This window comes from Schistocerca piceifrons, chromosome 1 (assembly GCF_021461385.2).
Source record: "Schistocerca piceifrons isolate TAMUIC-IGC-003096 chromosome 1, iqSchPice1.1, whole genome shotgun sequence".
Taxonomy (NCBI): domain Eukaryota; kingdom Metazoa; phylum Arthropoda; class Insecta; order Orthoptera; family Acrididae; genus Schistocerca; species Schistocerca piceifrons.
This window is the reverse complement of record NC_060138.1, coordinates 387274303-387301580: the sequence shown is the minus strand read 5'-3', so window position 1 is coordinate 387301580 and position 27278 is coordinate 387274303. Positions and strand designations below refer to the sequence as shown.

The following is a 27278-nucleotide window of genomic DNA, read 5'->3' as shown; positions in this document are numbered from 1 at the left end:
ATACAAAGGGTGAAGCTAGAACCAGAATCATTTAAACAATTTGCTTCTATTTAAATACTTTGAAACTGATACAGTTTTAAAATTAGCAGTATTAGGAAAGACTAAGAAACTTCTGGAACTTCCTTTTGTTTTCCTGGCTTGCAAAACTGTCAGTCTGGAAATTCTACTTGCAATTACACACGCATTTCAGTTCACTTGTATAACAGAGTCATCTCGCCCTATTTCTTTTTTTTTGTGATTGATACACAGAAGCCAGATTGTTAGTATCCCCTGTGTAAGTCTACATTTTCTGTCTTCATCATGTTTATTACACAAAAGGTAGATTAGGGGAAGTAAGATGTATCTGCTAAGAACAGGATGTCAGTATTGTTTATTAGACTGGTTGTGAAGAGAAAGCAGGTAAACAATTTCAGCCATTCAATTAGACATTATATCTTTTTTTTAAGTGAGATATAATGAAGCAAGAAAGGGAGCATTTTCTTAAAAGTATATAGTTAATGATTTTGGTAGAGTTTTCTAACTATTTCTTTAAATTGTTGAGTCACAAGAAATGAAATTAAAGTATAAAGCTTTTTCTATAGGTAATTTTACACCAATGTACCCTGGTGATACAACAGCTAACATACAGGTAATTAGGGGATAATATGTATCACGTGAGATTTTATCTTTATCATGGCAACAGCCAATATACAGGTTGTATAGTAGTCTTACATGATTCTGCATCACATATAACAAAGGCCTAGTGAGAAAGATTAATAGTAATATTCATAATACGAATATGTATACATACAGTGCTCTAAGAATTACTGAAAAAATCAACAGTTTATGAGAAGTGAAGTTCAAGGTAAAAGAAAGAAAAACAAATAAAAGTACAGTGTCTTAATGAAGAATTAAAATTGAATATGTTAATTATGGGGGTAAATATATTGGTACATTTCCACTGTGTAAAAACCAGTACCCCCATACAGTTTACAAAATTCATTTTAGGTTACAGTTTAACACTAGTTATTCCCTAAACATGAGAAATACAGAACATACAAATGTTCAGAAACCATTTCTTGAAAATTCAGGCTAAGCTACTGGTACTGTTTGATTACTTTATGATATGGCACTAAAATGATCTACAATTATACAACATCTTGTAGACACCATTTACAGTGAAGTCTCTATAATAATGCTGTTTGCACATTTGTTCTATCAAGAGTTTTTGTGGAGCTATAATGACCTATGAAAGATATTCCACAAACCTATGAAAGATGTGTACTCAGTTTACTATGTTGTTGCTGAAGAGTCAGTTAATTAAATGTCAAAATACAACTGAGCATTTTATGATAAACCACAGATTATGGTAATGGACTTACCAAATTTATTACATTGTTCTTTCAAGTGCTTATTCTTGAGCATGTTGGTTTGCTGATGTGCGATTTCTACTTATAAACAATGAGGGCATATTAAATATTTGTTTCTTATTCAATTTCTTCTACAAGAAAACAACATGTGTCGTAAATTAAAGACACAAATGTTCATGAGCAAGCAATACTTCATGCATATAAATACCACATATTTTCTGCCATCCTCAACACAGATTATAATTAGTATAAATGTCAAAAATATTTGTGCAACATGCAACTAAGTTTAGAATTTAAATCCATAATACTCTTACTATTCTGCCAACAAGAAACGGAATGCAGCTGCCATTGGAAAACTATTAATAAAAGCAATGGTAAATGCAACAGCACATTTGCTTTAGCAGAGATCTGTCCTTCGCTTTCTTCATTTTCAGCCCTGCAAATCACTTACTGTAGCTCTAAAAATTCTTTTTTAATGTGTTTAGCAATAATGCTCAATGAAAATTTTGTTAACCTTACTGAAAGTCTCTTATTTTCTTGCACGTGCAAACAAGAAAAATCTCTGTCCTTTCGAACAGTTATACTTCTCAATATCCCTTTCACAAAAGTGTCGGAAAATAATCATTTATATTCATAAGGGCAATATGCGACTTGAGCAAGTGAGAGAATTCCAAGTTTCACTTTTTAATTTATACACCATAAGGTGAAATCATGCCTCTCTTGTAGATTTCCAGTCTTATTCGTTGGTTGTCGCATGCCATTGGTCATACCAGATCGACGGATCCACTGGGTGAGATACAATTTATAATTAGAGATGATTGTACTTGAGCAATTGAATATTATGGGACGGCTGTAATTGTCATCAGGACTTGTTAAAATGAACTAAGCAAAATGATATAGAACAAATATCACTAAACTTCATCCTCTACTATCAATGAACAAAGACTATATCTTATACAGCATTAGACGCCTAGATATCACCAGTAGTGCAGCTATTACAGTAGAGGGGCTTGCTGTCGAAACCTAAGCATTGGAGTAGCTGAGTGGATGTTTTAAGACTTGTTCATAGTTTTGAAATGCTTAACCGAAACACATAAAAGGACATTGATGTGAATAAAGTTATTTTCATTTGGTATTTCAGCATTTTGTACATATGTTGTCTGAAAAGACCTGCCATCAAAAACATTTTGGCACTGCGTTCTTCATCGTAACTGTATTAGAGCTACACAAACAGCTTTATGAATATTTACTAGGAAACATATCATAACAGTGACTCAGATTCAATTAATGTTTCTGTACTACTAGGGAAGTACACAAAAAGGAAGAAGGACTCTACATTTCTTTAAAACGTCATGAACGAATCCTCACGCTGGTGCAGAAACAGGAGGAAGCAAGCTGCACCCACAGTCTACCAGAACATCGGTTTCTGCGTGGAAGAAGCGTTGCGAGGGGAACAAGCTGCACTTTCATCCCACAGTACTAGCACTACAAACGTACTTGCTTGTTTTGGCACGGCACCACACAGCAATCACTTCCTAACGGCTACGACACACATAGGCGCACCGTTGTTTAGATAGCCACTGTTGACAGCAACCAGACACTAAGCAGTCGTGGCCCGAAATCGACCGACTTACACGAGCTTAAGCGGCCCAGAACCCGAGACTCATCTTTCAGGCCTTGGTGAATAAACAGTAGTCTCCATCATTTAGTAGTTTCTGATAACAAACTAAATATCTGTTTGTAAATGAAATCCCTATATTTTGTTTCTGGAAATCGTAACACAGAAAACAGCTGTTTTGGTAGACTGCTGAAATGTCATTCCTAATTTGTCTAGAAAATATATCTTTAGAAGACGTTCTAGTTTATGTCGCTCACTTATATTGATTTTCAGAAGCGAAGTTCCCACAGGAACACATGCCCATTGTGATGGTTAATGATCGTGTGTGCGTACGCGGGCGCGCTTGTGTGTGTGTGTGTGTGTGTGTGTGTGTTTTAACGGCGAAGTGCTTAGTGCTGTGTATTTGTCAAAAGACTGAAACAGTGTTGCAGCTTGTGAACTATAAACGTTTCGTGTATATGAATGGTGTGGAACATGTGCAGTGGTAGTAATCACTTGTAGAAAGGGTTTGGTTATGCATAGACGTCGCACTATGCTGGGAACAAACATAAAGTTTAACGTTGACAATTGTAATTTTTGGTGAGATGATACAATTCTTGAGGAATATAGAACCCGATTTCCATGTAGTGGAAAGGCACCGAGGCAAGCAGTTATGCTATGTGTTTCATGCTTCACATAGTAAGATGCTCAACGATACACGGACATTGACGAACACCGGGAAAAAGTGGAAGACAAATTCAGCTGCGTCACAGTTTTCTAGAGTTGTTTCGATGCAGAAGTGCATGACTGGCTGTATTAGAGCTACATAAGCAGCTTTCTGCATCTTCACTAGGAAAAATACCATCCCAGTGACTCATTTGAGTTGCTGTTTGGAGTACCTCTAGGGCGGCATGCGCTGATGATTAATACCATAATACGGATGTTCCGTGGTTAGGAAAACATAAAAGATCTGAAGAATAACGCTCCACCAGTATACAAAAACATTATTTCAGTATCTCGGAAACCTGCGAGGGTACACATCACAGGTCAGTGTTACGTTAGATTTATGGCTTCCTTATTACAGTTACCAGTAAGTACACAGAACGATGTTTGTTCAAAGCAGCAAAACCTGCAGGACGGATGAACTGTTTGCGAATTTAAATTCAGTACGTGGGCTACGTTATGTGAGGAATCATGTGATTGTCTCTGCTTCCCTTATGCTGTGTAGTGGCGGCAGCGTGACCATACTGTCAAAATTTCTGTAGCCTTCTATCCTAGTTTCCCATGCAGCGCTAACGCAACACAAACGCGGAGAAAAATGTAATGGCAAATTGCTGCGAACAGCACGGAAGAAAAGAAGACTATATCGGCAGATAACTGCTCGTGTCCTTCAGACTATTTGTACTGGGTCATGGCGCAGACCCTTGCAAGCAGAAATTAAGGATCCTTTTGCACGAACGACTTTCTGGTCAAATACGACTACTCATACTGGGTGCGTGTCAAGTACCTGCGTGTAAAACAGTCGCCACCCACGCTGCGAGTGAGTCACTGACGTCAGTGATCAACTGATTATGGCGAGTGTAGAATTCTGAAGTCCTGAGCATGCTGAATACTCCGCACGCGCAAAACAGGAGGCGGCCTGCCAACGTCGGTAGCTACCCACCTCTGGCCACGCTCACCCATGCTATAGAAACAGATATAGTCGTTTGGTGTTTTCTCAATCTTTATGTGATTGTTTGCTTCGTTTTCGCGATACAAAGCGCAGGTCACATGACGATTTGATATTTTATATTACGAATATCCTCATAAAAGACAGACTAAGATCTGATACGAGAAAAAGACAGATTGTAACATAAACGTAATGGCTGAGTGGAAATTGTTTCACGAGTGAATAAGTCAGCCGTATTGAAGCAGAAAAGAACGTTGGATACTGTTTGTCACTCAAAGGAAAATATGGCATAAAGAATAAACTAAAAATGCTCTATTTACTGCCTTTTAAATATTGTTTAATGCGTTTGATTGTATTTTTCTTCGAGAAAATAAGTGCTAATGTTTTGTTCACACTTTTCCTAACAGTGTTCCTTCAATTTTCAGCAGGGTCAAGGACTTAGCGTACATCTTTGACAAGAATGTTCACTACGGTGATTGGTTATTAACAAACTCTACTGTTATTCCTTATTCCTTAATGGTGTTGGTATATACCAATTTTTTAAAGGACAGTCCCTCATAACCATACTTTCACAACAGGAGATGGCACTCGGAACACACGCTATTTTGGCGCCCGACGTCTAAGCAGGTGGGACCAGTCGTGACAGTGGAGTCTTAGTTCAGGAGTACGGCGCCCGTTGCCACGAATAGTCGGTAGGGACTAGGAAGCCGCTCGCACAGTTGAGACTCGACCACAAGGCTGAGTGAGCGGTCCCCTCAGGAAGGCCGGGGGCAGGCAGTGACGAGGCGCAGGTTGTCCGGGCGCAGCACGTTGCAAGCGAGCGCGGCGCAGAAGGCGGCGCCGAGCAGCGCCAGCGCCGCCACGCGGACTGCGAGCCGCGGCCAGCCGGCGCCGAAGGCGGGCGGCTCGAGCGCGCCCGGCTTGGGCTGCGCGCGGAACGCCACGAGCCCCAGCAGCAGGCCGGCGAGCGCGCCCGCCGCGTGCGCCGCCCAGCAGATGCGCGGGCCCTTGTTGCCCGTTGCGTAGTGGTGGTGCAGCGAGAAGCCCACGTCCGCCAGCAGCAGCACCGCCACCGACACGCCGCGGTACACCTTGTAGCGCAGCGCCCGGTAGTTCTGCAACACGTTGGCACGACAGTTTGTAATGCAGCAGAGCAGGGCACATGGAACCACTCCTCACATATCGAACATTACAGTACTGTCACGTGATGTTTACGCGAAGTTATACAGGGTGAAAAGTATTTAAACCGAAAAACTCAGGGAGGTTGTTTCCCTAATGTCATTTTTTTCCTATGAGGATTATTTAAACCAGCGGAGGCCGTATTACGATCTTCAGTTGTAGGCAACTGCTGTCCACCAGTGTAGTAGCGCATTGTCTCTCCCTACTAATGGAGCGATACACCTGGAGTGAGTACACTGATATGGCTGGTGCGTACTACGTAGCGCACCACAACGGACGAGCTGCACAGCGGGTTTATCAACAACAATATCCTAATCGCCCATAAGATGGCCTTTTTTCATTCTAATATTCACAGAGTTACAGCTATCCTTCTTGCAGCAGATGCGGTACAAACGGAACTGGTCACACTTGAGAATATTGCTATAAATAATGGCTATAGACCTCAGTTGGTAAGACATATGTATAACAAGAAAATAAATAAAAATAATATTACATCTTCCACCCTAGGGGATACGTTAGATGACAAACAAGTGGCAACGATATCTATCCCTTACATAGGCAATATAAGTTATAAATTGGGGCGTTTACTCAGAGCCCATAATTTCAGAGTCGCCTATTCTACTAATAATAATTTACATAGGAATTTAATCCACTCCTTGCACAATAAGAGCGATAAACTTTCCCAATCAGGAGTATATAAAATTACATGCGGGGATTGTCCAAAATTTTACATCGGGCAAACGGGACGAGCTCTGTGTCTCAGGTATAAAGAGAATATTCCTACTAGAAGCGGTGACGGTACTGAGGGCTCTACTTCTGTGGAACACCTTGTGCAAACGGCTCATGCGCCGAGCCCTCCAGTTAATATCGAGTTACTTCATGCCGAGGTTAAGGGCTTAAAACTGGATGTTTTGGAAGAAATGCAGCTCTTTAAGCATCTGCAACATGATAAAGACAATATCCTTAACGACCAATTCCTACTAAGAAACAGAATTTTTTTTTAAGGTTTCGCACCTTTAATTTCTTCATCATACTTGTAAATCTGATGATCTGGTGATTTTCACATGTGTGCGCTGATTGGAGAGCGCGGTTGGTCAAGCTGTTCATCTTTTTTCTTTTTTTCATTTTCCTTTTACGATGAAGGTGATTTTAGCCCGTTGAACACCTCACGTTTTATCCCTATATCTTTATTACCACGACGTCTTTAGATTACGTCCCATCAGCCCCCCCCCCCTCCCCTAGACTAACTACTGGCTTTAGGAATAGTTTTTAAGAGTTCCTCCTGTTGTCATAGGTAGCTTCATATATGTTTCTTTCATAGCATAAGCAACCGTGTGCGATTATTTTTAGGTTTCATCTCCTATTTAGCTCGTCACTTATTCTATCCATTCCATTTTTTGATATACGTTGATCCACGGTTGGGAACATATGGGCTATTTAGCCCCGACCCATGTATAAACTTTCTCGTATTCGCATGTGCATGCGCATTCAAGTAACTTCCCTTGTCTTGCGCATGTGCATAGGTAGCGGGTCGGGCTTGTAAGTGAGCGACCATTTGTAGCTGCAGTTTATGGTGGGTCATGGCCCTTCGAACATAGGCCGGTGTGAAGAGGAGCGTACACCATTAAGTTAAGTAGTGGTTTTGACTTTGTACATATGTACTGTTTGTGTTTTCCTTTTTTCCGTTTATAAATGTATAGCTATGGTGTTCTATTAATCATTGACAAAGGTCTTCTTAGGCACTTGTGGGTTTTATTGTTCTGAAGAAGGTGTGGTTATGTACGCCGAAACCTAGGTTAACACTAGGTGCTTTTTTCGCAATCGAGGCTGGTTTCTAGTTTTTTAATATAGTTTTTTTAATAATGTAAGAACAGTCCTTCGAGAGCAACTGTTCCGTCCATTTCACTTACAGCGTGTCCACAACCTGGAACCAGTTGATTATCCACCCAGAGCACAGTTTTCGCAGTGGTACCTGTAACAGTGTGAAATGCATCCTACATTTCCATCCTCTGTGTTGTTTACCGATGATGCAACGTTCGGGCGTGATGGAGTCTTTAACACGCACAATTCGCATGTTTATAGTGAGGATAACCTTCATGCCACAGTTACTAGCGCTCATCAAGTGCCGTTCTTCGTTAATGTGTGGGTCGGTGTTGTTGGGGACTGTTTAACTGAGTCGTATCTGCTACCTAGGCCATTAAATGGCAGGCACTATTACAATTTCCTCGCCAGAGCATTGCCAGAATTGCTGGAAGACGTCCCGATCCCTACAAGACAGCGCATGTGGTTCCAGCATGACGGGGCGCCGGCACATTTCAGTCGTCGTGTGATTCCTGGACCGACAGTTCGCAGAAACGTGCATTGGCAGAGGTGGTCCTGTACCATGGCCTGCTCGATCCCCAGATATGTCCCCTCTGGACTTTTTGTGTTGGGAGAGACGCGCAACCTTCTTTACGCAACTCCTGTTGCGTCAGAAGAGGATCTGGTTGCCCGGGTAGTAGCAGCAGCAGGAACAATTCAGGATACTCCTGGGGTTTTTGCCCGTGTCAGCCAGAACATGATCCGACGGTGCAACCTTTGTTTACGTGTCAATGGAGGCGTTTTTGAAAATCTACTGTAATTGAAATTGGGTTGTGTTAATGTGTTGTCTCTTGGTCATAAAAAAATGGAAGAGTGTTTGTTGGTTTCATTAATTTGCCGCCAGAGAAATCTTCCTCTACCGGTTTAAATACTCCTCAAAGGAAAAAAATGACATTAGGGAAAAGTATTTCTTTTGATGTCCCCTACAACCTTCCAGAGGTCGTCGTCTTAAATACTTTTCACCCCGCATAAGCGCAGCGATTTAAATTCTACCTTTGCTAGCTTATTGTATCTATGAAAAGTACACTACTGGCCATTAAAATTGCTGCACCAAGAAGAAATGCAGATGTTAAATGGGTATTCATTGAACAAGGATATTATAGTAGAACTGACATGTGATTACATTTTCACGCAATTTGGGTGCATAGATCCTGAGAAATCAGTACCCAGAACAACCACCTCTGGCCGTAAAACGGCCTTGATACGCCTGGGCATTGAGTCAAACAGAGGTTGCATGGCGTCTACAGGTACAGCTGCCGATGCAGCTTCAACACGATACCACAGTTCATCGAGCGTAGTGATTGGCGTATTGCGACGAGCCAGTTGCTCGGCCACCATTGACCACACGTTTTCAGTTGGCGAGAGATCTGGAGAAAGTGCTGACCAGGGCAGCAGTCGTACATTTTCTGTATCCAGAAAGGCACGTACGGGACCTGCAACATGCGGTCGTGCTATCCTGCTGAAATGTAGGGTTTCGCAGGGATCGAATGAAGGGTAGAGCCACGGGTCGTAACACATCTGAAATGTAACGTCCACTGCTCAAAGTGCCTTCACTGCGAGCAAGAGGTGACCGAGACGTGTAACCAATGGCACCCCATACCATCACGCCGGGTGATACGCCAGTATGGCGATGACGAATACACGCTTCCAATGTGTGTTCACCGCGATGTCACCAAACACGGATGCGACCATCATGATGCCGTAAACAGAACCGGGATTCATCCGAAAAAATGAGGTTTTGCCATACGTGCACCCAGGTTCGTCATTGAGTACACCGTCGCAGGCGCTCGTGTCTGTGATTCAGCGTCATGGGTAACCGCAGCCATGGTCTCCGAGCTGATAGTCATGCTGCTGCAAACGTTGTCGAGCTGTTCGTGCAGATGGTTGTTGTCTTGCAAACGTCCACATCTGTTGACTCAGGGATCGAGACGTGGTTGCACGATCCGTTACAGCCATGCGGATAAGATGCCTGTCATCTCGACTGCTAGTGATACGAGACCGTTGGGATCCAGCACGGCGTCCCGTATTACCCTCCTGAACCCACCGATTCCATATTCTGCTAACAGTCATTGGATCTCGACCAACGCGAGCAGCAATGTCGCGATGCGATAAACCGCAATTGTGATAGGCTACAATCCGACCTTTATCAATGTCGGAAACGTGATGGTAAGCATTTCTTCTCCTTACTCGAGGCATCTCAAACCGTTTCACCAGGCAACGCCGGTCAACTGCTGTTTGTGTATGAGAAATCGGTTGGAAGCTTTCCTCACGTCAGCACGTTGTAGGCATCGCCACCGGCGCCAACCTTGTGTGAATGCTCTGCAAAGCTAATCATTTGTATATCACAGCATCTTCTTCCTGTCGGTTAAATTTCGCTTCTGTAGCACTTCATCTTCGTGGTGTAGCAATTTCAATGGCCAGTAGTATATTTGGCTTGTAAGGAAATTAAATCAAATCAAGCGTATTCTTTATAAAAAGAATGTACCACAAACCAAAAAATACACTGATGGAAAAAAAGTCACAATACCAAATATAATTAATGTAGAGTAATGAAATTTTGGGGAATACATTTGTCTAGGTAACATATTTAAGCGAATAACATTGCAAAATCACAGGTTAATGTAAGCGCGAGACACGCCACTGAAAATGTGAAATGCTGGTAATTTAATAAGCACTGTAACCGCCAGAATGTTAAATGCATGCGTGAAAACATGCATGCATTGTCATCACTTAACATTTTCGGGTTGAGATGCCGTGGTCCATACGTAAGACTCTTCCCTGACGTTTCGCCTTCGACTGCGGAAGGCATCCTCCGAGGACAATCGGTGAACTGCAACGAGAGCGCGAGTGAGCGCCGTATATTTAAGCCATCCAGAGGGCGCCGCTGTCGATCACGTGACGTCGGCTGTACTATGATCTCTGGTATTGCCAACTTTCTCCATTGAAATTAATCGATTGTCACGCTGTTGCTGCAATGTTGACATCCATATCTTATCCAGCTTAATGCCTTCATCTTTTCTATTAAAATTATTGCAGTGTTTGGCAATGTCAATGGCCTCTCTGTACATTCGCGCATAATAATGCGACGTTTTTGCTATGACAGTCTTCTCACTAAAGTTTATTTCACGATCACCTTTCTGAAACACACGTTCCGCTACAGCCGATTTATCAATATGTCCGAGGCGGCAGTTCATTTTATGTTCACCCAGACGGGTGTTGACGCTTCTTTTTGTTGTGCCTATATAGACCTTTCCACAACTGCACGGAACTTTATAGACACCTGGTGTAGCTAGAGGATGCCGTTTATCTTTTACTGATCTTAAAACATTGACAGCGGCGCCCTCTGGATGGCTTATATATACGGCGCTCACTCGCGCTCTCATTGCAGTTCGCCGATTGTCCTCGGAGGATGCCTTCCGCAGTCGAAGGCGAAACGTCAGGGGAGAGTCTTATGTATGGACCACGGCATCTCAGGTCGGAAGTGTTAAGTAATGACAACACCTGCAGTGAAAGCCTTCATTCTGTGTTGCATGCATTGGGTTGTACAGGTGCCGGGTGTCAGTTTGCAGGACGGAGTTCCATGCCTGTTGCACTGGTCGGTCAATATACGGACGCGGTTTGTGGACGACGTTGCAGTAGTCGCCTGACGATGTCTCAAAATATGTGCTCGACCGAAGACAGATCTTGTGATCTAGCAGGCCAAGGCAACATGTCGACACTCTGTAGAGCATGTTGGGGTACACTGGCGGCATATGGGCGATAATTACCGTGTTGGAAAACATCCCTTGAATGCAGTGCCTGATTGTCAGCAATACAGGTAGAATCATCAGATTGTCGTAAAAATCAGCAGTCAGGGGGCAAGTGATAACCACGAGAGTGCTCCTACTGCCATTCGAATCGCACCACAGACCATAATTCCAAGTGTAGGTCAAGCGTGTCTACTGCGCAGATAGGATGGTTGCTGCCCCTCAACTGGTTTGATAACCAACACGCGTCCATCACTGGCACCGAGGCAGAACCAGCTTTCATAAAAAAAAACTACGTTCCTTCACCCTGCCCTTCGATGAGCTCTTGCTTGACTCCATTCATGTACAGCACGTGGCTCGGAGATGTCCTTGAAGTAACTGATTTGTAACATTTCGTTCAGGTAGTAACAGTGAATATTCCGTTCAAGAATCACAACAGAAGGAGGTATACCTGGAAAAGGACGGCTGATACGCAAAGATTTCAGTTAGATTACACCGTGGTCAGACATATTCCGAAATCAGATACTGGATTATAAGGCGTACGCAGGAGTAGATATAGACTTAATCAAAATGAAGAAGATGGGTAGTAGGTTGAAGCTTAAGAGATTTCTCAGGAAGAATCAATACGCAAAGAAGTAGGATACAGAAGTACTAAGGAGTGATGAGATACGATTGAAGTTCTCTAAAGCTATAGATACAGCAGTAAGGAAAGGTCAGTAGGCAGTACAACTAAAGAGGAATGGCATCTCTAAAAACTAAAAAGGGCAATCACAGAAGCTGGAAAGAAAAACGTAGGTACAAAGAAGGTAACTTCTAAGATACCAGAAGAAATACTTCAGCTGATGGATAAAGGACTAAAAGTACAATAGGCGTAAATACAAACTTGAATTTACTATATGCCAATTCTAGCAAATAATGCTCCATTTTTCCTATATTGATAATGGTCTCCTGGTTATAGAGGTTCTATCCTCTAAATGCTATACGTAACGTAACGTTTATGTCACATATTTGTGTCAACTATCTCTGCTTACGGGATTATTTCCCTTGCTGTAAACGAATATTGCCACCATTCTATCTAATAGCATCATGATTCTACTTTTTAACTTTTTCGTAGTCAATACTAGATGGAATAGAACCTGCATATTGTAACTTTATGCTACTCTATAATATCTATGTCGTTCACTATGCACTAATGTGAAGACTGGCTCCTCACGCACTCATTGTAATGACCGTTAAAACCACCATCACATAAAGTTGTTTCCAACATGTTATATCGACAGAGGATGTTGGTCTTCATCTATAGCGATCTTTGACAGCTCTGTAGACTGCCGCATCGGAATAGGAAGCTGTTTCCTCGACAACTCTCGAAGTACCTCGGCTAGCACCGTCTCACTATCGATATAGCAACCTTTGGTGCATCATTTACAGAATTGACATTAGACGACAGCGTACTTTTAGCTGATCTTAAATTTTTAACCTTAACAGTTTATACTTCATGACGAATAATGGGACTTACGTGATGTTACGATATAATATAATTCACTTTTTAGTTATCTCCAACATGTTATATCGACGGAGGCCGTTGGTCATCGCCTATTGTAATCTCTGACAGCACTGTAAACTGCTACCTCGGAATAGGACGCCTTTTCCTCGGCAACCTTCGATGTATCTTTGCGAGTAGCGTCTCCCTGTCTATTTAACAACCTTTGGTGCATCCTTGCAGAATAGACGTCAGAGGGCAGCATACTTTTAGCTGACCTTAAACCAAGTAACCTTTGTAGTTTATATTTTATGACGAATAATCATTTATAATGATGTTACGATGTAATTTAACTATAACGTAATTTTTAATCTACTTCTTGTGCTTACCCAATCATAGACGTCTTTCTGATTGGTTAACAGCGATGTCACACTCAGGACGGTGGGCGTGACCAAGTCTATTTGATAACCGTTCTCTCCTTGTCCGTTTAGCAGTTATTCCAGCGTCAGGGTCGGCGCAACTTGCACCACGGAGTCCACCCACCGTTCTGGGTATATTTATTTATTAGTTCTACATTTTGTTATTTATTCTTACTATCATGACGATCCCTCTATCTGGTAATATGTTTTTTAAGAGTCTGAAGATCGTTCTTAAATAGAATCGAAACCGGTCACTCCAATAAATATAAAAAGTTGCGATCAAGACTGTTTTTAATCTTTAAATTTGAATTCTAAAGATCGCTGATAATGTTTTCAAAATTTTAGGTTATGAAGTAGTTGAAGTTAAGGAATATTGCTGCTGGGCAGCAAAATAATCAATGACGGATGGAGCAAGGAGGACATCAAAAGCAGACTAACACTGGCAAAAAGGGCATCCCCGGCCAAGAGAAGTCCACTAGTATGAACCATAGGCCTTAGTTTGAGGAAGGAATTTCTGAGAATATACATTTTGGTCACAGAATTATATGGTAGTTGAACAGAAAAGAATCGAAGCATTTGAGATGTGATACTACAAACGAATGTTGAAAATTAGGCGGACTGATAAGGTAAGGAACGAGGAGGTTCTACGCAGAATCGGAGAGGAAAGGGATATGTGGAAAACACAGACAAGGAGACGGGACAGGATGATAGGACAACTGTTAGGACATCAGGGAGTGACTTCGATGGTACTAGAGGGAGTTGTAGAGGGCAAAAACTGGAGAGGAAGACAGAGATTGGAATACATCCAGCAAGTAATTGAGGACGTAGGTTGCAAAGGCTACTCTGAGATGAAGTTGGGCAGGAAAGTAATGCGTGGCGGGTCGCGTAAAACCAGCCAAAAGACTGAATAAAGAAAACAGTTTGTTGTGTCGCTGTGGTTTCAACTGCTGCTCAAATTGCTGCTGCAGATGGCAGATTCAGTGCAATGTGCCAGAACAACACACGAAACGCTATGGTCTTCCCTCTAGTAGTGTCACGTAGTCGACCGGAGCCCGGTTTTCTTGCGACCGTACATTCTCATGATCACCACAGCCGGTAATCATGTACAGTGCCTACTTCCTACCAAGTCTTTCTACAATATCACAGTAGGAACATACAGCTTCTCGTAGCCCTATTACACGACCTCATTCACACTCAGTGCGGTGTTGAGAATAGAATCTTTGGCATCGTTAAATGCATGATTAATGTTAGTTAAGTCACCGTGTCCAATCTCAAAGGTAGCTAACCCTCACGACTGTTACAGTGTGTACTTAAAGCAAACGTGATTCGCAAGTGCATAGTGGCGCAACTAGTGCCAGTCTCAGGCGAATAGTGTAAAATTTGAACAGACGTCATCTTTGAGATGTAGAAACACGCCTACCATCTTTCTTCTATCTCACGAAACTCCTTGAGGTTGCGATTTATTTTGATCAATGTATTTCAACATACTAAGTTTCGGAAACTCGACATCAAGTAAGCAGCAGTAAAATTCGACAAGTTTTCGTGCACTGTGCTTCTCTTTCAACAATTCACCGGATTACAAATCATTGAGTTCCAGCTGCACTTCAACTGGCCCACCATCGAGATTCCAATGAAACATATTCTGCAATAGAAGAATGTCGCTTTTATTTCTGTCAATATCTGAAAATCTCTCCAAAAAGTGCTTCTTCAAGCCACAAAAATGTTTTTTGGAGAATAGAGGTTGACATCTTCTGTGACTGTAGCACAAAACAATTTGAAACAGTGAAAATGAGTAAAGTTTTCTCTTTCTAGCGGTGCTACAACAATGACAGCTTTCTGTGAAATTCCTTGATGATTTTATAGGTTATGCATTCCCTGAAGTTTCAAGTTCAGTTACATGGTATGGTTTGTGATGCCGACCAAACAACGACCACTTTGACAGCGAGGTAGGATCTGAGAGCCAGGTGTCAACGCTATTATTTTCGTTGTGAAAAATGTCTACTTCGTTCGGTGCTTGTAAAAACGAAATGGGACTTTATCGGCTGAGGGATCTCGATGCTGTGTGATGAGGCAAGTCACAAAATTCGGAATCAGTTTCTTCAAGAAAAGCGTTTAATTGACGATGATTGTGTGTATGTCCCCCGAAAGAAGTCCACAGCAGGAAAGATTGGTTTCAGTAAAGAAGAAATAGAGAAGTCTTTCCCACAGAGTGGTTGCTAACACATGATGAAACGTATGAAGAGAACGATCGGAATTTGCTTATCTTCCTATAGAGTCCTGATAATTGAACGTAGCAGCCAGGAGGTTTCTGTTCGTGTGAAGATCTTCTAGTATTCAAAACAAAGTATTTAAATTGTATGACAAGGTCTCGTGGTACATACATTTTATTGCGCAAATTCAGGCACCGGTACCGATCCATGTCGCTTAGCTTTGTGACCCCTGCTCTGGTGTGGCCGAGCGATTCTAGGCGCTTCAGTCGGGAACCGCGCGACCGCTACGGTCGCACGTTCGAATCCTGCCTCGGGCATGGATGTGTGTGATGTCCTTAGGTTGGTTAGGTTTAAGAAGTTCTAAGTTCTAGCCAACTGATGACCTCAGATGTTAAGTCCCATAGTGCTCAGAGCCATTTGAACCATTTTGAACCCCTGCTCTAGGAGAACAACTTGTTGTGACCTCATAACAAGTTTTGTACTGCAATTTGCTGTACCTAAAGGCAGTTTGCAAAAATGATAGTATATTACTTTTGTGCTGTAGGCATTTATTTAGAACTGCACTTGTCTGGCGGTTACTCTTCAGTATTTTTTTTTCTTTTTTTGAAAATCGTGTATTTTAACAACTCTTCAAGCGTTTTGTTGAAAAAATCATTTAAAGCAGTATAAGAAGCGTATTGAATCACTGCCAATGCTCGGCTTAAGAATCACGAAACATTACGTAAGTGGAATCGACCTGGCAACACTAGAAAGTTCCAGGCTCATTACACGGTGAGGCACTTTCCTGGTATCTCGGGGCAAATATTGAAGACTAGTTAGTGTGAAGAAGTTCGGCAGGAAGAGTCTTCATACAACACCGTGAATATTCCTGCTGCATTTCCTCTCGTCGTGTCATGGTACATCTAGCACTGTCGAACGCGATCGGTCCAAATGTTATGATGTGTGGAGGCATAACGTTGCGTGGGCGTAATGACCTCCAAATATTTGAACACGGTACACTCGTCCGTCAGCGTTATTGAGACACTGTACTCCTTTCCCAAGTGTGTTTTTCAAGGGTGTATTTGGCCCTGACTTCATTTTTACGGATGACAAGGCGCAACTAAATGGAATAGCACAGGTGGAGGAACGCTTGGAACAGGCAGACATTCGGCGAATGGACAGTTCTGCTCATTCCCCTGGCTTGAACACCTCGAACACTTGGGGGATGCCCTGGGCCACGTCCACATGCACCGACGACCATTCAGCTGTTGTCAATCGCACTGGTGGAAGAATGGAACTCCGTAACACAAGAGCCTCTTACCTACTTTGTGACCAGCAAGGGAGTACGTTGCAGAGCATGCATTTCTGTCCATGGTGATCACACGCGCTTTTAAGAACCATGCCCCGCTCTTGGAATTTCCACGGGACTACGATACACTACCGGCCATTAAAATTGCTACACCACGAAGATGACATGCTACAGACGCGTAATTTAACCGACAGGAAGATGATGCTGTGATATGCAAATGATTAGCTTTTCAGAGCATTCACACAAGGTTGGCGCCGGTGGCGACACCTACAACGTGCTGACATGAGGAAAGTTTCCAACCGATTTCTCATACACAAACAGCAGCTGACCGGATTTGCCTGATGAAACGTTGTTGTGATGCCTCGTGTAACGAGGAGAAATGCGTACCGTCAAGTTTCCGCCTTTGATAAAGGTCGGATTGTATACTATCGCGATTGCGGTTTATCGTATCGCGACATAGCTGCTCGCGTTGGTCAAGATCCAATGACTGTTAGCAGAATATGGAACCGGTGGGTTCAGGAGGGTAATACGGAACGCCGTGCTGGAACCCAATGGCCTCGTATCACTAGCAGTCAAGATGACAGGCATCTTATCGGCATGGCTGTAACGGATCGTGCAGCCACGTCTCGATCCCTGAGGCAACAGATGTGGTCGTTTGCAAGACAACAACCATCTGCACGAACAGTTCGCCGACGTTTGCAGCAGCATGGACTATCAGCTCGGAGACCATGGCTGCGGTTACCCTTGACGCTGCATCACAGACACGAGCTCCTGCGACGGTGTACTCAATGACGAACCTGGGTGCACGTATGGTCACCTCTTGTTCGCACTGACGGCACTTTGAACAGTGGACGTTACATTTCAGATGTGTTACGACCCGTGGCTCTACCCTTCGTTCGATCCCTGGGAAACCCTACATTTCAGCAGGATAATGCCCGACCGCATGTTGCAGGTCCTGTACGGGCCTTTCTGGATACAGAAAATGTTCGACTGCTGCCGTGGCCAGCACATTCTCCAGATCTCTCACCAATTGAAAACGTGTGGTCAATGGTGGCCGAGCAACTGGCTCGTCACAATACGCCAGTCACTACTCTTGATGAACGGTGGTATCGTGTTGAAGCTGCGTGGGCAGCTGTACCTGTACACGACATTCAAGCTCTGTTTGACTCAATGCCCAGGCGTATGAAGGCCGTTATTACGGCCAGAGGTGGTTTTTCTGGGTACTGATTTCTCAGGATCTATGCACCCAAATTGCGTGAAAATGTAATCACATGTCAGTTCTAGTATAATATATTTATCCGATGAATACCCGTTTATCATCTGCATTTCTTCTTGGTGTAGCAATTTTAAAGGCCAGTGGTGTACTTTAAGTCGTGATGACTTCAGTGTAATTATTGTCTTTGAATTAAAGTGTCACTTCTGCTCGTCCCATTGCGTGTTTCTTAAAATTACCTTTTGTACTGTAGTGTAGCAGTTCTTTCCGTGTATTCTCCAAGTATCGAGATATGGTACTTGGCAGTAACACGTCACGCGAAAGTTACGAGTACTTTCGTACTTTAAATTTTGCACACCAGTGTAAAATAAGCGGATTGTTTAAGCCTTAAAATAAAGGGTATTGAGATAACTGATATCATTCGAGAGTGTTAAGTTTGCAATGACATTAAAAATTCGAAACAGAAAAATTCTGAATGGTTGAGAAACTCCTGTTTCAAAGCAAAAGCCAGCCAGTGTGGCCGTGCGGTTCTAAGCGCTTCAGTTTGGAACCGCGCGACTACTACGGTCGCAGGTTCGAATCCTGCCTCGGGCATGGATGTGTGTGCTGTCCTTAGGTTATTTAGGTTTAAGTAGTTCTAAGTTCTAGGGGACTGATGACCTCAGATGTTAAGTCCCATAGTGCTCAGAGCCATTTGAACCATTTTTTCAAAGCAAAAATAATGCAGTAATACCATACCAAATCTCTTGTAAATGGACAAATGGGAAATAAAGTTTTAAAAATGCCTATCAGCTATAATGCCATTCATAACAATGAATTTGCTTACATCACGTCACATCTGAGCATTTAAATGGACTAACTGAACTATTTTCGTCCTTGCTACATTGATGGAAAAAAATCACAACATCAAGGACGAGTTCTGCGACATAAACGAAAGTTGACAGGCGTGTTTCTACATTTGAAAGAAAGCGACTTTTAAAATTTCGCGCCGGTCGCGTAAATGTGGCGCTAGTAACGCCACTACGAGGATGCAAATAGGTTTGCTTCAAGGACAGGCTGTACCGGTCGTGAGCGTTAATTACCTTTGAGACTGGACATGGAGACTTGAAGTTAGTCAAGAATACCTTTAAGGGAACAAGGACGGCATTATCAACACCACACTGAGTTTGAACGAGGTCCTGTAATAGGGATACGAGAAACTGGATGTTCCATTGCGATATTGCAGAAAGACTTGGTAGGAATGCAGCCACCGTACATGACTGCTGCCAGCGGTGGCAACGAGAATGTACGGTCGCAAGAATATCAGTTGAAATGTTTGGACGAGAATTTTCCTATTCTTTCAGTTCTCGTTAGTATGGAGAATTTGTCGTACGACCTTTGTCAAGATCATTCATTATGACATTGGTTTTGTCTTTAAATTCTAGTACCATTGCTGTTTCTTTAATTCTGTGACTAAGGTGTACCTTTTGCAACAAATGATTGCTCATATCCTCACATTTACTGTTCAGGTGTCGAAGTGCACAGCAGATAGCACTCAGCCAACATACACAATTTTGACGCCAGAGTGCAAGCAAAAACGACAACTCCTTAAAGATGAGTCTTGGTACGGGAATAACACTGCAGTGACGCTATTGTAGACTCACTTTCCACAAGTAAGCGACTGAGACAAGAGAGACACTCATTTTTAAAAGAGGCATGAGATCGATCCACATTGGATGTCACGAAAGTGGAAGTCAAAGCATTTCACAATGCTTTTCAAATGGCGGGACTCACACACTTCATCACCCAGGTTCCTTAAGTCATCTGCCGTCATGGGAAGTTATCCTATTCTCGCGGCGCTCACTCATGTTATTTCTTAATCTTTGTTGGTTTGCTATTTTTGAGTGTCTCACTGCGAAGATTTCAGGAGACCTTGAAATTACAGGGCTATTCAAAAACAAGGCAAAGATTTCAAACACTTATTGTTTCCAAACTACAAAAGATAGAAACCTAATTCCAACGTTCCAGGAAAAAGTTCACATTTTTGTGCATTCAATGTGAGCACCATGTGTTACACGACACATATCAAAACGGTGGGTCATTTCCTGCCACACACGAAGAAGATAGTCTATTGTTATCGAATTCATAGGTTCAACGATGCGATGTCGCAAACTTTCAAGAGTGTCAAATTTGGGAAGGATAAAAATGCTGTCTTTTACGTAACTCCGTTGGCAAAATTCACAAGACGTGAAGTATGGAGATCTGGGAGGCCATCGGTGATGAAGGTCATCTTTTGCTCCTCTTCTTCCAATCCAACGACCTGTAATGGTATCATTCAGGTAACGTCGGACCTCATTAGAGAGTACCATCCAGGAACGTTGGAATTGCAGTGTAGAAACAATAAATGTTTGAAATCTGTTCCTTCTTTTTGAACAGCACTGTATTTTCATAAGTTTTCTCCCGCAAAAGAGGTCAAATACTTCAAAACAAAACAAAAATTTGTTTTACAGTATTTGCGCATAAACAAGAAAAGAAATAGATAAAAAGGAATTTAATGCCACTGAAGACCCAAAGAAATTGGTACACCTGCCTAATATCGTGCCGCAAGCACTCAGACGTGCTGCAACAAGACGGGTATAGACTCGACTAATGTCTGAAGTAGTGGTGGAGGGAATTGACACCATGAATCCTGCAGGGCTGTCCATAAATCCGTTAGAGTACGATGGAGGGAGAGCTCTTCTGAGCAGCACCTTGCAGAGCATCCCAGATGTGCTCAATAATGTTCATGTATGGGGAGTTTGGTGGCCAGCGGAACCGTTTAAACCCAGAAGAGTGTTCCTGGAGCCACTCTGTAGCAATTCTGGACGTGTGGGGTGCCGCATTGTTCTGCTGGAATTGCCCAATGCACAATGGACATGAATGGATGCAGGTGATCAGACGGGATGCTCACGTACGTGTCACCTGTCAAAGTTGTATCTAGACCTATCAGGGGTCACATATCACTCAAACTGCGCATACCCCACACCATTACAGAGCCTCCACCAACTTGAATAGTGCCCTGCTGACAAGCAGGATTCATGGATTCATGAGGTAGTCTCCATACCTGTACAGGTCCATCCGCTCGATACAATTTGAAGCGCGACTCGTCCGACGAGGCAACCTGTTTCCAGTCATCAACAGTTCAGTGTCGGTGCTGACGGACCTAGGAGAGGCGAAAAGCTTTGTGCCGTGCAGTCTACGGCTCTGAAAGCCCATATCGATGATGTTTCGTTGAATGGTTCGCACACTGACACTTGACGAGCGGACATTGAAATCTGCAGCAATATGCAGAAGGGTTGCACTTCTGTCACGTTGAACGAGTCTCTTCAGTCGTCATTGGTCCCGTTCTTGCAGGATCTTTTTCCGGCAGCAGCGATGTCGGAGATTTGATGTTTTACCGGATTCTCGCTATTCACGGGACACTCGTGAACTGGTTGTACGGGAAAATCCCCGCTTCATCGCTACCTCGAAGATGCTGTGTCCCATCGCTCCTGCGCAGATTATAACACCACGTTCAGACTCACTTAAATCTTGATAACCTGGCATTGTAGCAGCAGTAACCGGTCTAACAACTGCGCCTGACACTTTTTGTCGGATATAGGCGTTGCCAACCACAAGGCCGTATTCTGCCTGTTTACATATCTCTGTATTTGAATATGTATGCCTATACCAGTTTCTTTTTCGCTTCAGTGTAAATTATGTCAACAGTGAAAAGTAAATGATGTTGCGGAAAAAAGTATAATTTTTTGACGTTATTTGACAATTTGAAAGAAAACATGAAATAGGGGATCCGTGAAAAATGTTCTATGTACCGCATTCTCAATATTGTTTCATTTTCTTGCATGTACGTATTTTCTCGAGAAAACAAAAGTTAATGTTTTGAAATTCTTTAAGGCGGTCATTTGCGCGGTATCACACTGCCGGTTCAATATCTGCTTGACGCTCCGTGTGTTCGTCATATGGCCTCTGGTCCCACAGCACCAGGAGATGCTAGATAAAAGCATTACAAAGTTGGCTGAAAATGACGAGAGAAGTAGCGGAGAAAAGTATCGATTTATTTGTAAATAGGTTAACATAACCCAATGTAGCGTATGATACTGCAGTACTGCGTTAAGACTAAATGTTCGCAATTTGAGATTATGCAAACAGTAACATGTCGAAACGAGAACGGGGAATAACTTTTCAGTATCAACGGGGGCCACCACTCGTGGGGAAGTTGTATTAGCCTTTGCTCTTACGGTAGCGCTTAAGAATGCCGCCTCTCTGGGAACAAGGGGAAAAGGATAAACGAGACCCAGTTAACCTCTAACGCACCCGCGGTCCGAGTACTGTCACCGTGTAGACGCGCGAACTTCTGTCCTGAGGTATCCACCCACTTAACATGAAACGGCAGAACATTACACAGCGTAACAGCACCAAGTTACTCTCAGAGCTCGCCGTCAGTAACGTTCCACTTTTACTACATGAGTTCGCAAGGCTCGAGATCCATTACTGTTCGATTACACAGTTGGCGATAAATCGCTGGAAACTGTAGCAATTGTAAAGTACATAGAAGGAATCATCCGGAGGGACCTAAAGTTGAACACATAAAACTAACTGTAGGAAAAGCAAACACCAGGTTTAGATTTATTGTAAGAATTTTAATGAATGCTCTGTGTAAAAAGATAAAAAACGCCGCATCACGAAGGATTTCCGAACGGGACGGAAATCGGTAGACGTGATGTACTTTACAGACAAACAAATTATTACAGTTTCAGAAAAACTGCAAAATTTATTCATGAGAAAAAGTTTCACAAATTGAATAAGTCAATAACGCGTTGCTCCACCTCCAGTCCTTATGCAAGCAGTTATATGGCTTGGCATTGATTAACTGAGTTGTTGGATGTCCTCTTGAGGGATATTGTGCCAAATTCTGTCTAATTTGAGCGTTAGATCGTGAAAATCTCGTGATGGTTGGAGGTCCCTGCCCATAAAGCTCCAAACTTTCTCAATTTGAGAGAGAACTGATGACACTGATGGGCAAGGGAGGCTTGGACAAGTGCCAAGACAAGTAATAGAAACTCTCGCCATGTGCGAGCGGGCATTATCTTGCTGTAATGTAAACCCAGGATGGCTTGCCATGACGGACAACAAAACTGGGCGTAGAATATCATCGACGTACCGGTGTGCTTTATGGGTACTGTGGATGACAACCAGTGGTGTCCTGTTATGAAATGAAATGGCACCCAGACAGTCAGAATTGGTTGTTGGGTCACATGGTGGGCAACAGTCAGATTAGTATCCCACTGCTGTCCGAGGTGTCTCCAGACACGTCCTGGCCAGCCATCTGGGCTCAGTTCGAAGTAGGACTGATCACTGAATACAGTTCTGTTCCAGTCAATGAAATTCCAGGCCAAAGACGTGTCTGGAGACGCTCCGAACTGTGTTGCGTTACCAACTTGATTGTCGCCCGCCATACTGCCCGACAACCAGGCGTGATTGAGCCGTGGCACCATTGAATTAGTAGACTGTTCTGCCTGGCCCCACTGCCTCAATTGAAGTATCGACAGTCCTACTTGCGGTCCCATTATCAATATCTATGAGGAAGAGTTGGTATCTGTGGGTTGTGCCCTTAGAAGGTCTTTGCTTGCCGATGTATATACGGGGTTCGCTGTCCTGAGGAAGAGGCACGAAGTTCGGGAATTGACTGTAGCGTCGTGACAAGAGGTGGTCACGAGGTCCGAGCGGCCGAAGCCAGGAGCTGTGCAAGGAGGGCCTGCGCAGAGCGAAGATACCGGAGTACTTCACCAGGGTCAGCGTCGACTACAAGCAGCAGGCCGACATCCCATCAGCTGGTTGGCAGCATTCGTGTCGGACGAACGCTCACGGCCTCCTGCCCTCTTCTACCTGGTTTCATCGACACGATTCAGTAACCGCTGCGAAGCACCGTGGATCCATGGAACTACTTGCTGATAAACGGCAGTAACATTCTGTAATCCTCATGGCTATTTGTTTCATTGTCTACCTGCCCCCCTTATTATTTTCTGGTTTGTACCCGACATTCAGAGTGTTACTCGGTCGGCTCTTTGGTCATAAATATAGGCAGTAGTATTGTACTAAGACATAGTTGCCGTTTGAAACTCTGTCCCGCTATAATATTGCCTTTTCTTTCTGGTTTGTACCCGATCATTAATGTGCTAATTAATCAGCTCTTGGTCGTAAATACAGCCGGAACAATTGTACTAATGCACAGGTTGCCGTTAAACGAAGGACCTTGTGGTTAGATTTAGCTGTTGACCGATTCAATTCTTTGATTGTACTTGCATTTCTCAGTCATTAGCTATAATCTGAAAAATCTGTTGTAGTAAGCTGTTAGTTTCTGTGTTTGAAAAAACGGGTCATTATTGGTGTATTTTAGCTGTATCCTGTGGTTCCGACGAGTAGGTTCTCTTGTAATAAGTGTTAACAAGTAATGCTTTAAGACGTTCCTTCAGAGTGGTCTGAATAACTGACAATCAGTATAACTTTGAAAATATTAACAGCCAGCTAGCACCAGGGCTTTAGTCAAAATAAAAGGGACCTTGGTTGCCGATTGAAGTTAAGAGGTTGGTTGCTCTGAAGTAACCCTTATCATTGTCATATTGTTTGCTAATCTGTTTAACCTTTATGCACAGGTGCGCATCTTAACCTTTTGACATACAGCTCTCAAATTAAAAGTTAAGTTTTGAGCAAATGGATCACTCTTGTCATCAATGGTGCTTATATATTGTGTACTGCAGAAGGGCATTTAATAAGAAAGACTATGTCCAGCGCGGTAGTAAACACCACTGTTTCACCAGATAACGGGCGGGCTGCAGGTCATATTGTCATATTTGTTGTTTGCTGTTTAGCAATACAGCACTTCAGATTTCTTTTGCAAAGATTAAAAGCTTATTCAACTTAAGGTTTAAGGTCAAAAGAATTTTTCAAACTTATTCATTTTGTTAAAGAAAATTTTATGGTTAAATGCTCTGATTATATGTAAAACACAGTTTATATATTACTAAATAAACAGGTTGTGTGAAGAGAAAGTTATATTGGTGGTCCCTCCCTTCCACGTTTTCCTTAATTCCAGTAAGTACCAAGTATAAGTGATGGTGTGGAGTGCCATTTCTTTCCACTGCAGGACCCCTTTGGTTGTCATCCGCGGCACCTTTAAGCACAGCGGTACATTGGCAATATTCTACGCTCCATTTTGTTGCCCTTTCACGGGAAGCCATCCTGGAGTTACATTTGTGCAAGACAGTGCCCACTCGTACACGGCGATATTTTCCCCTGCTTTCCTCCGTGCTTTGGCAGCAAGGTCGCCGCTTATCTCCCTAACTGAGAATGTCTGGGGTATTATGGGCAGTGCCGTAAAACCAGCCCAGGATTTTGACGATCTAATGCACCGACTGGACAGAATACCCATCGGAAGGATATCCAGCATCTCTAACAATCGAAGACAAGCCTAATAACTGATTTCATGAGAGTCAGAAGTGATCTAACGCGTTGCTGACTTGCTCAATTTGTGGAGTTCTTTCTCCTGAATTAACCATCCAATTTTTCTAACACTGTAATCGTTTGCTTGTCTCTACATGTATGTCACATCTACCGGTTTTTCTTCCCATTCGGATAAGTCCTTCGTAGAGCGTCTTGTTTAATTCCTCTAGGAAGCAGGGGCTTGCAGAATCCTTGTCCAGCCAGTTTTTCGATATTGTTCATCAGTCTCTAACCCTTTCCAGGTTGGATGGATGGAGGAGATAGAGGAGATCCAACGGCGAGCGGTAAGTTTCGTCATGAGATCGTTTAGTAAGCGCGAGACCGTTACAGAGATACTCAATAGAGTCCTGTGCGGACGCTTCAAGAGAGGTGTTGCTTATCACGGAGAGGTTTGCTGTACATTCGAAAAAGTGTCGGGCGATATATTATCTCCTCCCTCGTACATTTCGCAAAATGTCCACTACGAGTAACTCAGAGAAATTATAGTTTACCAATATTATTCCCTTGTATCATTCGCGAATGGAACAGGGAACGGGATGAGGCGGGGAAGTTGTGGTGCCTGAATTATCCTTCGCCGCACACCAGAGTGTAGATGTAGATGATCCAACTTCGAGTTACTGTCCCTCTTAGTGCCTGGAGCAAGAAAGATGCTCTTTTGCACAAGGTATCGTACCGTCTGGAAGAAACAAATGGTGTAAGGAGGCACTAGTAGTTGATACGGGAGCCTAGAGATGTGATTTTTGTGATGTTCCAAGGACAAAAATAGAAGAACAACGAACACTCTGTAGCTAACCACAATTTACATGGCTTAAACAAGTTACGCGATATTCTTCACGGCCTGACATTACAGAAACTGGACTGATACTGGAAAATAGGAAGAACAAAGTTTAACGTCTTGTTGAACCAAGATCTTTAAGGACGGACCACAGTTTCTTTAGTGTCCCTTACTTCAGCATTCGCCTTGAGCGATTTTGGTAAACTATTGATGAGCTAAACCAAGTAGCAGGACAGAGATTTGAAAACAGCTTCTCCAGAGAGTCAGTCTACGCATCACCTCATTCGGTAGAGTGGATCGAATGAGAAGGAAGGAAGGAAGAAAAGAATGAGGACTAGAGTCTGAAGTCCCGTGGACAACGAGGTAATTAGAGGCAGGTCACAAGCTTGGAACAATGAAAGATGGGGAAGGAAATCTTTCGTGTCCTTTTCAGATGAACAGTCCCAAAATTAGCCGTAAGCTATTTAGGGAAACGACGGAAATTATGGTTGGCCAGAAGGAGATTCCAACCGTCATCTTCCCGAATGCGAGTTCAGTGTGCTAACCACTGCGCCACTTCGCTTGATCGAATCCTTGGTCGAATCAAAAGAAAATAAATTATACTGTGCCAAAATGACCGATGAATTGTGTTGATTATTTACCACCTGCCTAGAACACCGACTCGTTTAGGCTATTCTTATTTTATTGTGTGGTAAAGAGACTGTTCATCAAAGAGACAACTTCACGAACAGGCTCCTGCTGTCCGTAGTTAAAATGTAATTAAAGAAAGAGGAAACTTTGAGTTTATCTCCCGTCATCGACTAGTTCATTAGAGAGGAAGCTAAGATGGGCGAAGGATATGAAGGAAAATTGATAGCGTTATTTTCAGAGCAATCACCCCGGCAGTTGTCTTAAGCGAGCTATGGAAAGAACGGAAAATTTGCACCAATATCGCTGGAAGAGTATTTTAATCACTATCCTCCCAAATGCGAGTAA

General features: G+C 43.0%; 1 protein-coding gene across 1 annotated transcript in view; it reads right to left on the bottom strand.

Annotated features, from left to right (window-relative positions):
• Positions 1–198: 198 nt before the first annotated feature.
• Positions 199–27278, bottom strand: part of LOC124725867 (protein rhomboid-like) — a 227118-nt gene continuing 200038 nt past the window's right edge. The window contains exon 5 of the mRNA XM_047248460.1: positions 199–5730. Within this exon, the coding sequence (XP_047104416.1) occupies positions 5371–5730 (360 nt within the window). The 3' untranslated portion in view covers positions 199–5370. The remainder of the gene's footprint in view (positions 5731–27278) is intronic.